The sequence below is a fragment of the Arvicola amphibius genome, chromosome 1 (genome assembly GCF_903992535.2).
Source record: "Arvicola amphibius chromosome 1, mArvAmp1.2, whole genome shotgun sequence".
Taxonomy (NCBI): Eukaryota; Metazoa; Chordata; class Mammalia; order Rodentia; family Cricetidae; genus Arvicola; species Arvicola amphibius.
In genome coordinates, this window is record NC_052047.1 from 158,400,640 (window position 1) to 158,416,483 (window position 15,844).

The 15,844-nt window shown below is 36.6% G+C and overlaps 1 protein-coding gene across 3 annotated transcripts in view; it reads right to left on the bottom strand.

The window, feature by feature from the left end:
- Positions 1–15,844, bottom strand: part of Vps13a (vacuolar protein sorting 13 homolog A) — a 210,967-nt gene that overhangs the window by 42,646 nt on the left and 152,477 nt on the right. For all 3 annotated transcript variants that reach the window (XM_038349800.2, XM_038349819.2, XM_038349809.1), the window contains 7 exons: positions 13,877–14,010; positions 10,153–10,282; positions 8,574–8,806; positions 7,791–7,944; positions 6,884–7,030; positions 6,327–6,408; positions 5,196–5,265 (listed from right to left, as the gene is read on the bottom strand). In XM_038349800.2, coding sequence (XP_038205728.1) covers positions 5,196–5,265; positions 6,327–6,408; positions 6,884–7,030; positions 7,791–7,944; positions 8,574–8,806; positions 10,153–10,282; positions 13,877–14,010 — 950 coding nt within the window. The remainder of the gene's footprint in view (positions 1–5,195; positions 5,266–6,326; positions 6,409–6,883; positions 7,031–7,790; positions 7,945–8,573; positions 8,807–10,152; positions 10,283–13,876; positions 14,011–15,844) is intronic.

The following is a 15,844-nucleotide window of genomic DNA, read 5'->3' on the forward strand; positions in this document are numbered from 1 at the left end:
TTGCTTTTCCATATGAAGTTGAGTACCGTTCTTTCAAGTTCTTTGAAGAGTTTTGTTGGGATTTTGATGGGCATTGCGTTGAATCTGTAGATTGCTTTTGGTAAGATTGCCATTTTTACTATATTAATTCTGCCTACCCAAGAGCATGGAATATCTTTCCACTTTCTGGTGTCTTCTTCAATTTCTTTCTTCTAAGACTTAAAGTTCTTGTCATACAAGTCTTCCACTTGTTTGGTTAGAGTTACTCTGAGATATTTTATGCTATTTGTGGCTATTGTGAAGGGTGTTGATTCTCTTGATTTCTTCCCCAGCCCTTTTATCATCTGTGTACAAGAGGGCTACTGATTTTTTAAAATTAATCCTGTGTCCCGTTACATTGTTGAAAGTGTTTATGAGTTGTAGAATTCCTTCGTCGAATTTTTGGGATCACTTATGTAAACTATCATATCATCAGCAAACAGTCAGAGTTTGACTTCTTTTCTAATTTGTATCCCCTTGATCTCCTTTTGTTGTCTTAGTGCTCTAGCTAGAACCTCAAGAACTATATTCAATAGACATGGAGAGAGTGGACAGCCTTGTCTTGTTCCTTATTTCAGTGAGATTGCTTTGAGTTTCTCTCCATTTAGTTTGATGTTGGCTGCTGGCTTGCTGTATGTTACCTTAATTATGTTTAGGTATGTTTCTTGTATCCCTGCTCTCTCTAAGACCTTTATCATGAAGGGATGTTATATTTTGTTAAGAGATTTTTTGGCATCTAATGAGATGATCATGTGGTTTTCATTTTTTAGCTTGTTTATATGGTGGATTACGTTGACAGATTTTCGTATGTTGAACCATTCCTGTATCTGTGGGAGGAAGCCTACTTGATTATGGTGGATGATAGTTCTGATGTGTTCTTGGATTCAATTTGCCAGTATTTTATTTAGTATTTTTGCATCAATGTTCATAAGTGAGACTGGTCTGTAATTCTCTTAGTAATGTCTTTCTGTGTTTTGGGTATCAGGGTAATTGTAGCCTCATAAAAAGAGTTTGGCAATGTTCCTTCTGTTTCTAGTATGTAGAATAATTTGAGGAGTATTGGTATTAGTTATTCTTTGAAAGTCTTGTAGAATTCGGAACTGAAACCATCTGGTCCTGGGCCTTTTTTTTTTTTGGTTGGGAGACTTTTAATGACTGTTTCTCTTTCTTCAGCAGTTATAGGTCTGTTTAATTTACTTATCTGGTCTTGATTTAATTTTAGTAAGTGATATTTATTCAGAAAGTTGTCCATTTCCTTTAAGTTTTCCAATTTTGTGGAGTACAGGTTTTCAAAATATGACTTAATGATCCTCTGTATTTCCTCCGTGTCTGTTGTTATGCACTCCTTTTCATTTCTGATTTTGTTAATTTGGATATTCTTTTTCTGCCTTTTGGCTAGTTTGGATAAAAGTTTGTCTATTCTGTTGATTTTCTCAAAGAACCAACTCTTTGTCTCATTGATTCTTTGTATTCTTTTGTTTCTATTTTGTTGATTTCAGCTCTTAATTTGATTATTTCCTGCAGTCTAGTTCTCTCGTGTGAGTTTGCTTCTTTTTGTTCTAAAGTTTTCAAATGTTCTGTTAATTCACTAGTGTGGGATTTTTCCAGTTTCTTTATGTAGGTGTTTAGTGCTATGAGCTTGCCTCTTAACACTACTTTTATTGTGTCCCATAAATTTGGGTATGTTGTGTGGTCATTTACATTGAGTTTTAGGTAATCTTTAATTTCCCCCTTTATCTCTTCCTTGACCCACTGATGATTCAGGTGAGCATTGTTTAATTTCTATGTGTCTGTGGGTTTTCTGGAATTAGTATTGCTGTTGATTTCTAGTTTTAAACAATGGTGAGAAGTTACACTGGGTTATTCCAATTTTTTTTGTATTTGTTGAGGTTTGTTTTGTTACCAACTATGTGGCCAATTTTTGAGAAGGTTCCATGAGGTGCTGATAAGAAGGTATATTATTTTCTGTTTGGATGGAATATTCTACAGATGTCTGTTAAGTCCATCTGAGTCATAACATCAGTTAGTTCTCTTATTTCTGTTCATTTTTTGTCTGATTGACCTGTCCAGTGGTGAGAGAGGAGTGTTTAAGTCTCCCACTATTAGTGTGTGGGGTTTAATGTATGATTTAAGCTTTAGACATGTTTCTTTGACATATGAGGGTGCCCTTTATTTGGGGCATAGATGTTCAGTATTGAAATTTCCTCCTGATGGATTTTTCCTGTAACTAGTATGAAATGACCTTCGTCTATTTTGACTGATTTTAGCTTGAAATCTATTTTGTTAGATATTAAAGATAGCTACACCCACTTGTTTCTTAGATCCATTTGATTGGTATATTTTTTCCAAACCCTTTACTCTGAGACAATGTCTGTCTTTAAGGTTGAGATGTATTTCTTGTATGCAGAAGAAGAATGGATTCTGTTATCTAATCTGTTAGCCTGTGCCTTTTTATAGGTGAGTTGAGTCCATTTACATTAAGGGATATTAATGACCAGTGATTGCTAACTCCTGTTAATTTAGTTTTCATCATTGGTGATGTTACTTGGTGTGTTTTTTTCTTCTTCGGGACTTGCTGTTATGAGATCATCAATTGTGTTTTTGTTGGTGTAGTCATCTTCCTTGGGTTGGAGTTTTCCTTCTTGTATTTTGTTTAGGGCTGGGTTTATGGCTAGGTATTGGTGAAATCTTGAATTGTCATGGAATATCTTATTTTGTCCTTCTATGGTGATCGACAGTTTTCCTAGGTACAGTAGTCTGGGCTGCATAATGCATAATACTTGACTATGTTCTTCTGGCTTTCATTGTCTCCAATGAGAAGTCAGGTGTAATTCTGATAGGTCTACCTTTGTATGTTACTTGGCCTTTTTCCTTTGCAGCTCTTAATATTCTTTCTTTACTCTATATGTTTAGTGTTTTGATTATTATGTGACGAGAGGACTTCTTTGGGGGTCCAGTCTATTTGGTGTTTTATAAGCTTCTTGTATCTTCATAGGCATATCTTTCTTTAGGTAGGGAAAGTTTTTTCTATGATTTTGTTAAATAAATTTTCTGTGCCTTGGAGTTGAACTTCTCCTTCTTCTATACCTATTATTCTAAGATTTGGCCTTTTCATGGTGTCCCATATTTCATGGAATTTTGGGTTAAGTTTTTGTTAGATTTAAGTTTTCTTTAACTGATGAGTCTATTTCTTCTATTGTATCTTCAGCGCTTGAGATTCTCTCTTCCATTTCTTTTTTCTTTTGGGTTTTCGAGACAGGGTTTCTCTGTGGCTTTGGAGCCTGTCCTGGAACTAGCTCTTGTAGACCAGGCTGGTCTCGAACTCACAGAGATCCACCTGCCTCTACCTCCGGAGTGCTGAGATTAAAGGCGTGCGCCACCACCGCCCTGCTCTCTCTTCCATTTCTTGTATTGTGCTGTTCATGCTTGCGTTTGTGGTTCCTGATCTTTTTCTCATGATTTATGTTTCTATAATTCCTTCAGCTTGTGTTTTCTTTATTGTTTCTATTTCAGTTTTCAAGTCCTGGATAGTTCTTTTATATGTTTGATTTCTTTTTCTTGGTTTTCTTTAAGGGATTTGCTGATGTCTCCCAAGTTTTTGTTTGTCTTTTCCTCAATTCTTTAAGGGAATTTCTCATTTCAACTTTAAGAATTTCAAACATTCTCTTGAAGTTATTTTTTAGGTCTTTTTCATCTGGTTCATCTATATTTGGTTTTTCAGGTCTTGCTGTTGTAGGGTCTTTAGGTTTTACTGGTATTGTGTTGCTCTTTGTGGTGTAGCGAGTGATCTTACCTTTTCTACTCATCTTTTCCTCTAATGGGTTTGGGTGCGGCTGTCTGAGATTCTGTTGAATCATCTTCTAGGTGCCAGTGAATCCAAAGCTAGATAGTTGTTCCTCGTGGTACAGTCAATGTCACAGTTCTAGTTACCCCTTGGTTACTCCTGTTTTTGGAGATAGCTCAGTGCTCCTGTGCTTTGCTCTGCTCCCTTGGAGTTTGCTGTCTCAGGCCTTCTTTGGCCTAGGTTGGTGGCTTTGATCTGATTTTGTAAATCCTGATCTGGATCACCTCCTGCAGAAGTCCCTGGCTTGGAGTTGGACCTGTTCTGGTGGAGATTGTTGACTCTGGATCTGGTCGCTGGCTCAATCCTGATCTGCCAGTGTTCTGGGACTGGGTTGGCTCCCAGGACTCGATTTGGTCCTGGCTTCTGCTCCCAGTGGAGCTTGTTTCCTCAGGCCCTCTCTGTCTTAGGTGGCTCATTCTGTCCCACTCCTGAGGAATTTGTTGCCCAAGGTGGAGTTCCTTGCCTCAGGGCAACTTTGGCCTGGGCTACTGACTTTGACCTTTATCTGTGGATCCTGGTCTAGATTCCCTCCAGCAGAAGTCCCTGGGTTGGAGATGGACCTGGAAAGGTTTCTGTTTCCAGTCTACTGCCTTAGAGGTCCCAAGCTTGGGTGCGCCTGGACCCACAGAGGACCTGCTTACTTCCTCAGAGGTTCCAGACTCACGCTTGGACCTGCAGAGGTTCTAGGTTTCTGCCTATTCCCTTTGATGTCCCAGACCAATCCTGAAAACACAGAGGTCCTGGCTCAGGCCTACTCTCTCTAAGGTCCCAGACTCATGCCTGGCCCGCTGATTCTAGGTTCCTGCCTATTCCCTCGGAGTACCCAGGTTCACTCATGCCCAGACTGGCAGAGGTCCTGTCTCAGGCCTAGTTCCTGGGAGGTCCTAATACTGCATTTTTTAAAGCAAGGGAATTAGTACAGTTTATCTCAGTGATAAAGAGGAAGAAATGAAGAGGGGAATATCACACAGATGGATGCTGTGGTCCATAATCTGCTTCTTGGAATGAGTAAGTTGTGAGTAAAGATGGAAATATTACTTTTGTTGCTGTTTCCAAAACAATGTATGGTCATCATAAATAATTTAAAACATAAAAAAATGCATATACTAAAGAAGCTGAGATCCGGAAACAGCTATTGTTAACATTTAGGTATATTATACCAAAATCTTCTCTGTTAAGATTATCAAATGCTCAAATAGATTTTTTTAACCTTTAAAATTTATTATCTTATACTTAAGTATTTGACTCACCTGAAATTTAATTTTAATAAGAACAAAACTATTTAAATGTTCAGACAAAAAATAAACACACAAGAAATATATGAAACACTTACTTAATGCGTGATATCTGGGAATGTCCTGCAGATCTCATGACAATGCTAACATCTGTAAAGGGCTTTGGTGCTGTGAAGGTTAAAAATATGATTATGCACATCACATTTTAAGTCAAGGATGGGCATTTTCATTCAATTTAATATACATGTCAATGGAAAATCAATCATGTAGTAAATAGCAGCATTAATTAAAATTAATGACATCTACAGGGTCATTCAGCCTTAATTTCAGATCCCAGAATTACCATTTTAGTTATTTACAGTCACTTTAAGGATAACTAATTACAAAAATTAATGACTTTAAATTAGAAGAATGGATTAAAATTATCAGCAAATTGTGAAAACATATTCTAGAGACTTACAGGGTTAACATTTCTAAGGGGATTAGTATATGTGTAATTAAAAGAGTTGCAAGAAATTATGAAAAAAGCCACTAAAAAGTGTGAAGTTCATGATATGCGGTCTGTGGTGAGAATAGAAAAGGGGGAAAAGAGAGGCGGAGTGAAAGGTGGTAGGAGTAAAAAGAAAATATGGTAAAGAGGCACAAACAAGGAAGAGAGAAGAAATGCAGAAGAGGAGAGAAAGGTTGAAGAAAGTATCAGTTATTCTCATTTGGAGAACATAGAACTATTCAGAAAAATGCTGATTCTTGGGGTTAGAGAGATGGCTAAGGGGTTAAGAGCACTGTACCCACACTGGGCAGCATAAAATCTGTTACTCAAATTTCAGGGGATATGACCTCTTTAGGCACCAGGCATGCACACAGTGTACATATACACTTTCATGCACACACATAAACAATAAAATCTTAAAAATATAAATATAAATTTTCTCCTTTTTTATTCAGTTCAAATATTATAGGTTATTAAGTAGTTTACATATCAGCAATATGGTTTAAACTTCCTATTTCTAAATCTCCAACACATACTTTTCTAAGTAACCTTTCCCTCAGCATTCACATAATGTTCGAATGATTAACTCCTAGTCCTTCAGTAAGCAGCTTTATTATCTAATCTAGAAAAACTAAATTTAAGATATCCCTCCCACTCCAGCCCCAAAATCGCCAAACAAAATAAAACAAAAACCTAGCCACACAACTATTTATACTTATTTCTAAAAATAAACACAAACCTGAGTCCATGGTGACAGACTTTGGAGGTTTAATAGGATAAAACACGAAAGGAAAAATAGCACCATGAATCTGGTTTTGGATCTAAGAAGATAAAATATGAATCAGTATACATCATGTCACATACACAAGTTGACCTGGATACTAGAATTTCAGAACTAGATTCAAACTTCAACACAGCTGATACAAGGTGAAGCTCAGTACATCCCTTCACGTCTCCAACTTCATCCCCGCCCTCCTTTCACTTCCTCTTTATCATTTTTCTACTTTCCTTCTCTCTTTCTCTCAAACTATTCCTCCCTGCTGCATGACTTCTTTCAGTCTTAGACACAGAGTCTCATTCTGGAGCCCAGGCTGGTCTGGAACTCATGGTTATCCCAAGTTCATCTTATCAAGAGCCAGGATTACTGCCTGCCTGTAATTCCGGCTTCTTTTCCAGTTTCTCAGTGTACTTCTACTTTCTGGCTTTTATCTTCCCTTCTTTGGCTTTGTAGTAGATAAAATAGACCAGGGGAACAAATCTGATTTTTTATTGTTTTGCCTTCCTTTCCAAACTCACCTGTATTCTATAAATCTGAATTCTGAATGATGACTGGTGTGCAGATGTGTTATATTCTACTTTTAGTGCTGGGAGGTAATTTCTCCGTACAGCTATCACATGTGGTTGCAGAATTTTCATGTCATTGCCACTAGGTGTTAAGCGAACCTGAAAAAAAAATTATCCCCCCAACAGTGAGCTGTTTCTTTTTGACCATTGATTAAAATCATCAATTTATATGAAAATAACTTCAGGATACAGTAATTTAAAAAGTAAAGTCTACATAGAAGGGTCGTGAGGTCAGGAAAATGAGTAGGAGCAAAATATAATGATATATATTATATATACATATATATATGTATATATACACACACATTCACACTGAAACCCATTATTTTGTATGCTAACTTAAAAAGATAAAGCTGAATATGCTAGTGCGTGTAATCACAGTACTCTGGAGGCATACACAAGAAGATTGCCACCCTTAAGGATAACTTAATATACACAATGAGTTCTAAGCCAGCCAAGGCAAAACTAACCAAACCGCAACAATCCAAAAATAAAAAAAAAGTTTTTAAAGTACAGATTTAAGATTCAAAATTTTATGTTCATATCCATAAAATGTAATATTTATACAAAGATTATAGCTTGGCTGCATTACTTTTTATATGTAATTACTAAAACTGACTTTAAGAAAATAATGCAAATCTTAAAAAAGATTTTGCTTCTTGCTACTTTAAAGAATTATTAGTAACTGGTATCTTAAGAATGTTCAATTTCTTAATATAAAAGCAGGCCAGATGAAGTCTACATTAGTGCTAACTACATTCTATATGTTTTGTAAGAAGTCAATTTCTCCTTAAAATTCAGAAAGATTTCAAACAAAAATGTAAAATTAAAAGTTCACATGAGCACTTTTTAAATTTACCGGAATGTTATTGTCCAACTCAATAACCTTGTCTTCCAAAGGTGAAGATTCTGTGTATTCCTTGAACTCCTTCTCCAGCTTCTCGGTGTGTTTTATACTCATTGGCCTCCACCTTGCTTTTTTCTTTGGTTTTGTCTCCCAAACCACATCAGAACTTACATATGAAAGCAGATATCACAGTATTAATTTATAACAATTACACTAGTGTTTAATTACATGAACTACAGACCTTCCATCCACGTTTCACAACAGCCTCAGTTATAAGTAAGCACATTTCCAATTTAAAAACCTAAATTTACTCAACTAATACTTATTTAGTTTTTATTCAGGCAATTTTCTAAGTAGAAGAAAAATACTACTGAGCATCCCTGTCATTCTTCAGTTTCACTAGGGAGTTACAGATAATTGTAAACAGGAATAAATCAATTTGACTATATAGGAGGGGAAAATACTTTTAAATAAGAAAATATAGTCTAAGACAGAACTTCAGTCTTAAATACCAGAACTAAATTAAAATGGAATGGCCAGCAGGGCCTCATTGAGATTGTGAAACTTCCACAACCTATAGGGATGCAAAAAGGGTAAAAACATTTCAGATACGTGAGCAGCTTTTACAAGGACCCTAGAGCAATAGACACTGTGGTGCATGGAGAAGAACGAAGAGACCACTAGCATAGTAGGAACACAGTAGGAGTAGAGGTAACAGAAGCCAGAGAGGCCATTTTAGGAACAGATTCTGAGTTTTATCTTTCAAATATTATTTCTAATATTAAAGCATCTAACCTTGTAATGCCTATATAGGCTACTTCTTGTTTTGTATAATTATTGACAAGTGAAATTCCAACATCTTGTAAAGCCAATACGATTTCTTGCTCTGCTAACTCTGCTTTTTCACTTTCATATGTTACTTTAAACACTTTTGGGTCTTCAGTGAATAGAATAATGCGCTGCAAACCTTCAAAGAATGACACTAAATAAATGGTTTTTTTCCCCACACTTATAGGGGTCATCATATCCTAAAAGAAAACAATGAAAAACGGAATCAGTTTGTACCCAACAAACATTAAGTCTACACTTGACATTTATATGATGAGAATACAAATAGCCTTACTTCCTAAAGCTGAGGCAGCAAACTAAATGAACATTTGCATATCACTTAGAGTTATCACTCATATGAGCTATTTCAGACAATTCACAGCAATCCAAAGAACGAATAATTGTACAATACCTGGAAGATTTCCTCACTAAAATAACCTGATGTCACCTACTACATTATAATGATATTGTTAATCATGAAGTAAAACCAGTTAAGTACTTTTAGATCATATTAAAATCAAATTTAAAATACTATAAGCTAAACCAACAACACAAAGTAATATTTTTTCTACTTCATTTTAACTCTGTGGAAAATACAGTACATATCAAAGGTTGTTTAAGCCTCAAATTCACATTTCCTTACAAAGCAGAGTAAGAAAAAGTTGCAAGCCTTATAGAGCATTGATGCATCTGATGCAATAACTCACATTTTCAGTTTACAGGACTTGAAATGTTGAGGCAAAAGGATTGCCATGAGTTAAGCTAACCTAGGTACAGTGGGAGCCCTTGTTCCAAAATATAAGACAAATAAAAATCATAAATAAAAAAGCACTGATTTTCTACAGGGTCACTTAGGAATTTCCTTTATAAATACTGCATGCAAAATAAAAATGTTTGTTGAGGGCTGGAAAATGGTGAGTCGTTAAGAATGGTAAAACTGGTGATCTCAGACCCTGAAATGATCGTCATTGGTTTCTACAGCTTGCCACAGAAATGAACTCCTTTTAGTTTAGGCACCTTACAGAGCTGAACTCTAGTGAGGTGACCTGTCAGTATGGGGCAAAGACACTTGAGAGGGGAATGCTGAAAGACTTTTTCAAGCACATCAACTTCGCTAACAGTAAAAACAAATGATGATATAGATAAAAATCAGACTTGCAGTTCTTGGTGGTTTTGAAAAAGATCAAGTGTGACAGAACTACTTCTGCACAATGACCACAAGGAAAGATTACACTCTCTTGTTTCTTCTAAATGTCAGCTTTTGCTAAGGCCTTGCATATTCCTTTAGAGAAATGGCGGGCAAAACAAACAAACAAACAAACAAAAAACTTCCACTTCTGTTAGCTTCTGGTTGGAGTTTGAAAAAGGCAAACCTAAATAAAATTTGCAAAAGTTAAAAACAACTTCAATAATGCTTTTTAAAATCTTTGCTAACTTTTACAAAATAGCAAAAAACGGTCCTTAAAATCCACTAGGGGTAAAATAAGACCTGCATAAAATATAAAAAGGCAGCTGAAAACTCCATAATGACCAACTCAATACTTACATCCTTATGTGTTACTTCACCATGACTTTGCCCACAACTCCACTTCAGCTTTCTAGAACCCACTGGATCAGCCCATGTATAATATACTGCTTTTCCAGGAGGAAGGGAATCTTCTATTTCACTGAGAGAACTGACATTAAGTAATAAAAAATGTAGTAAATTAAATAAAATATGATAGACAAATACATAAAAATCCTAATATTTCATTCTTATCTCATTAACTGAGATTTGTAAAAATTTTAAATTAAGACTAGAAAAGATTTTTTTCCCCTTACACAATGAAAAGAGTAAGTCTGTATTTCCTTTCAGAACATTATACCTCTTACAATGAAAAATATATTCTCTGAGAAAACAAGAATATTTCAAGGGAAACATTTTTTCTGAGGAAATAAAGAGTTTCAAGAATCTAAAATTACTTTTTATTTTACATTAAATTGTAGAAAAATATTCAAAAGTACTACACAGGAGCTGGAGAAGTGGCTCAGATGTTAAAAGTATGTGCTGCTCTTCTATAGGACTCAGGCTCAGTTCCCAACAATTACTAAGGAGGCTTAACAACAACCTGTAACTTTAATTCCAGAGGGCCAGACAGCCTTCCTGGCCCCGAAGGCAACTGCACACAAATGACATGCAAAACCACATACACATAAAGACAAAAGTACTGCAGATCGAAAGGAGTGCAGACCCTTAGTTTAATACCCAGATTCAAAACTAATCAAACAACAATAACAAAAAAGAGTGAAGATTAATCAGAAATGATGCTAGTTTTACATAATCACAAATAGGAAGTTATTTTCCAAATTATTAGGTAATAAATATGATACAATATTATGACAAAGGACAGGAGATACGGCTCCATGGATTGTTACTAAAGTTTCTATAGATGTATGTTCTTCCACTTAGTGACTCCTGGCTGCATTTGTTTTCATTTGTTTAGTTAGTTTTAGTGAATTTATGCATACTTCCTAAGAAGTATTGTTCTAATTGTTGATTAAATAAAAAAGTGGGTTTTTTTTAAGTCTAGAAAATAGACTAGCTTTCTAAACACTTTTCTTGGTGGTGTGCCTCTTACACTACAAAACTAAGGTCTTTATTTCCTGAACATTCTGGGTCCTTCCCCAGGTGTTTCCCTGTAAGATGGGCCTGACTGCTAAGAAGCTCTTTGTGATCCTGTAATTGCTATACATAATGTAGCACGACTAATAAAAACCCAGAAACAGAAACTGGAATTCAACCTGAAGGTCAGAAAAGCAAAACAGCTAGCCACTGACTCTTACCTCTACCTCAATTGAGTCCCAGAAGCTAAGTTAGCTCAAGTTATTTTAATTTTAATGTTGAGAGATGTATTCACAAACTTTTGGGGTGTACATCATAGTTAAAACAAAGTTTTAAGATGTTTTTGTTAATAGTGTTGAGGTAAAAAACCCAAGGAAACAATCGAAAGTTTAGAAAGGCACACAGTTGAGTAAGGGGCTCATTAAGGTCAGGAAATAACAAAGCAGCCCAATTGTTTTTAGCTGACATGCCTTTCTTGTTAGGATGGGTTGGCAATCAGGGATGATGCTTAATTTCTGCCCACAGTTTCTTGATATAAAAATTGTTGATATGCCGGGCAGTAGTGGTTCACACCTTTAATCCCAGCACTCGGGAGGCAGAGGCAGGTAGATCTCTGTGAGTTTGAGGCCAGCCTGTTCTACAAGAGCTAGTTCTGGGACAGGCACCAAAGCTACAGAGAAACGTTCTCTCAAAAAAAAAAAAAAAAAAAGTTGATGAATGGGCTGATTTTTTTTATATATAAAAGTTTAGATTTGGGATCCTTTTAAGATTTCTTTTTACTTTTGAGATACATAATAAAATGATTAGTCCTTTCTTTGTAACCGCAAAATGCAAAATGCAAAAGAACTGGCTGAGAAAAATACCTTGCTTCCTTACACTATGATAATCTATAACAAGTTGCTTAGATATGAATGTTTGTGGGTTCTTGGAGCAACTTGTTTTTCATCAGTAATATGTAAAATATTTAATCATGTAAGGGATATGGAAAACATGCTGTTATTTTTAACTTGTACTCATTGCAATCATTCACTTGAAACATAGAATGTAACCACATGATAAATTTTTATAGTGTCTGAAATATTCTAAAGGGGTATATAAACTGTAAGGGGGGAAATATAAATACAGGAGGGAAAGAAAACACCATGAAAGACATAAAAGGAAAGTTAGAAGGAAAATATCAAGAGAGGCAGAAGGGAAACTTCAGAGTAGAAGAACAAATAGAGCACAACAAGCAACAGTAAGAATAAAATGAAAACTAAACTTTGCCTTCAGAATATCCCTTGTGTTTCTGTCTATCAGTAGTTCACCTGTTCTTCATCTCCTCTTCATTTTCTTTGAACTGCTGAAGTCTTACCATTCATCAACACCCTAGGTGAGACTGACATGTTGGAGATGTGTGTGTGTATTTCCCTTTTATGTGAGTCCTAGAGAGTTAAGTTTTGCACCCCCTCATTGGCCCCAAATGATTAAGTTTTACTTCCTCAGAAAGAAAAGTCAAGTTGAGAGATGTACCGTTGACTTGTTGGCTCCCCCTCAAATGCTGAGCTGTAGGAGGCTGGTTCTCATATTATGTTGTGTTTGTGTGTATAGTGATATTTTGTTTATTTCTTAACAAATAAAGCTTGCCTGAAGATCAAAGTGCAGACCTAAGCCACTAGAGGACAGGGAGTGGTGGCACACACCTTTAATCCCAGAACTTGGAAGAGAGGCGGAGGGATCTCTACTTGTTCAAGGCCACTACCAGAGATTGTATCTGTCTAAAAGAGAAACAGAGCTCATACAAAGATGATCCCACTTGGGATTCCATCCCTTTAATCCCAGCACCACAGAGGTGGAGACAGGAGTGATATGGTTCGGTGGAGAGAAGAATATAAGGTAGAAGGAGACAGGAGTTCAGTGCAGCCTGAGGTTTGTGAAGAGAGCTGCAGTTGGAGTTTTGGTGGAGACATGGAGTCTGGAGATGCAGTCTGAAGATAGGATCAACCCCTTGGGTCTGAGCATTGGTAGAGGTAAAGGAACTATCTAGTTGTTGGACTCTGCTTCTCTGATCTTCAGCATTAACCCCTATATTTGATTCTGGATTTTTATTATTAATACCAATTAGAATTTGTGCTCTGTGTGTATGTGTGTATGACACACAGACAGAAAGAGAGAGAGACAGAGACAGAGACAGAGAGACAGAGAAACTTGAGTGGGTGGTTTACACACATAATGTAGGTACATAGGAGGTCAAGGCTGGTGGACTCTCTTGCGGTTAAGAACAGTGTAGACTCTATACTAAAGTTCTAAGTTAGCCTGCAATACATAGTGAGAGCCTGTCTCAGAAGTCAACCACCAAAACAAGAAAAAACAAAACAAAACAAAAAAAGGAAAGAAGAAAGAAAACAGAGAAGGAAAAATAGGACAAAATTTGGAGACTCATGACTGACTCACAATATATTCTTCAGCAGATTTCAAAATGACCAATCTATATGGCACTGGCTTTAGTTTCTCCACATGTCTTTGACTCATTTAAAAATAATTATAAACACAAAGTTAGTTCTACTTCTATATAATTAAATACAATGTTTTAAAAAGGGATTTACTTTAACATAAACTCAATTGACATTTTTGTTTTCTTACCTAAATATGCTAATCATAAATTACTGAATTGTGACAATCACCTTACCTCTGCTTGTACTGAACAAGGTCATTCTTGGTATGATTTATTAGTAGGAATGTAGCCGCACCATCATGGTAATCTGAAAATGTAATAACTGTAGAGTGCTCAGCCAAATTAACTTCTGCAATAATTCCTCCAAGCTTAAATGAAAGAAAAAATTTAATGTGATCATTTTGCTAAGAATATTAACTGATAGAATTTAATAATAAAACTATTCATGATAGTTTATGCCACGTTGGGTACCAAATGTAGCAGGCTTTTTCCTTTTTGGACCACCAATCAGCTAACAAATCATGACATGGTGACTTAGATTATTAGTTATGAATGCTTAGTCTTAGTTATGCTTGTTTCTGACTAGCTTTCTTTAACTCCATTAATCTGTTTTTCTTCATCTACTGTCCCGGGCTTTTTACCTTTCTTTCTGTATCTCCTACTCTGTATCTGCTGGCTGGCAGCTGCCTGGCTGGCCCTGGGGAATTTTTTCCTCTTTCTTTCCCTCATTCTACCACTCTTCTTCTCTCTTCAACCTAGATTTCTCCTTCCACTTATTTTCTCTGCCTGCCAGCCCTGATTATCCCTTTCCTGCTTACTTATTGGCCATTCAGCATTTTATTAGAACAATCAAGTGCCTTAGGCAGGCAAAGTGAAACAGTAACACATCTTTAAATAATTAAACAAATGCAACGTAAGAAAAGTAATGCACCTTTACATAATTAAACCAACGCAGATTAGATGGCTAAGATCGGGGAAGGACAGTGAAGGAGAACAAGGAAAAAGATATCTTGATTGAGGAAAACATTATGGGGTTATCAAGAAACCTGGCACTAGAGAAATTCCTGGGAATCCACAAGAATGACCCCAGTTAAAACCCTAAGCAATAGTGGAGATGTACTGAACTGGCCTTCCCCTGTAATCAGATTGATGACTATCTTAACTGTCACCATAGAACCTTCATTCAGCAACTGAGGCAGAGATCCACAGCTAGCACTGTACTGAGCTCCCAGAGTCCAGTTGAAGAGAGGGAGAAGTGATAATATGAGCAAAGGGGTCAAGACCATGATAGGGATTCCCACAGAAACAGATGACCTGAGCTCGTGGGAGCTCACTGTCTCCAGACTGATAGCGGGAGAACCTGCATAGGACCAAACTAAGCCCTCTGTATGTGAGTGACAGTTGTGTGGCTAGGACAATTTATGGAACCACTGGCAGTGGAACCAGGATTTATCCCTACTGCTTGAACTGGCTTTTTGGAATCTATTCTCTTTGGAGAGATACTTTGCTCAGCCTAGCTATAGGGGGGAGGGCCTTGGTCCTGTGTCAGACTTTGTTGACTCCACAAGGGAAGGAAGCCTTTACCTCTTTGAGGAGAGGATGGGGGTGGATGGGTGAGAGATGCACGGAGTGGAAGGAGAGGGAACTGGGATTGGTATGTAAAATGAGAAAAGATTGTTTTAAAAAATACAAGTGCAGATTAAACAAATGCAACACCCTTTACACAGTTAATGTAATATTCCACAGCAAAAACAGATGTAACACATTGTTACCTAGTTAAAATAGTATTCTATTGGAGTCACAAGTATTATACAGTGAATGTACAGCTGAGAGACCAATAGACAGATCCATGGGAGTATACACTCCATATGAAGAACCCGATTGCAGAGCTTTGGGAATATTTATCTTTTGGATAGTTACTTTCAGTTCTTTAAAAATCTTGTGAAATCATGGCGTTTTCCCCCCTTCCATAATGGGATTCATTCCCAAAATACCTCAGCAGTGTAACTTCCTCCTGTATGGGCAATGGAAAGACCTTCCATGAGGCCTTAGTGTGGTAACATTCACCCTTTGTTTTAATAGTCAAACCTACATAAATTCAATCCTCCACAATCACCTTTGCTAATAGACCACATAGGAACTTCAAAAGAATACAAAGAGAGCATGCCTGCCCTTATTGACAAACAGGTCTGGGCATCCCCA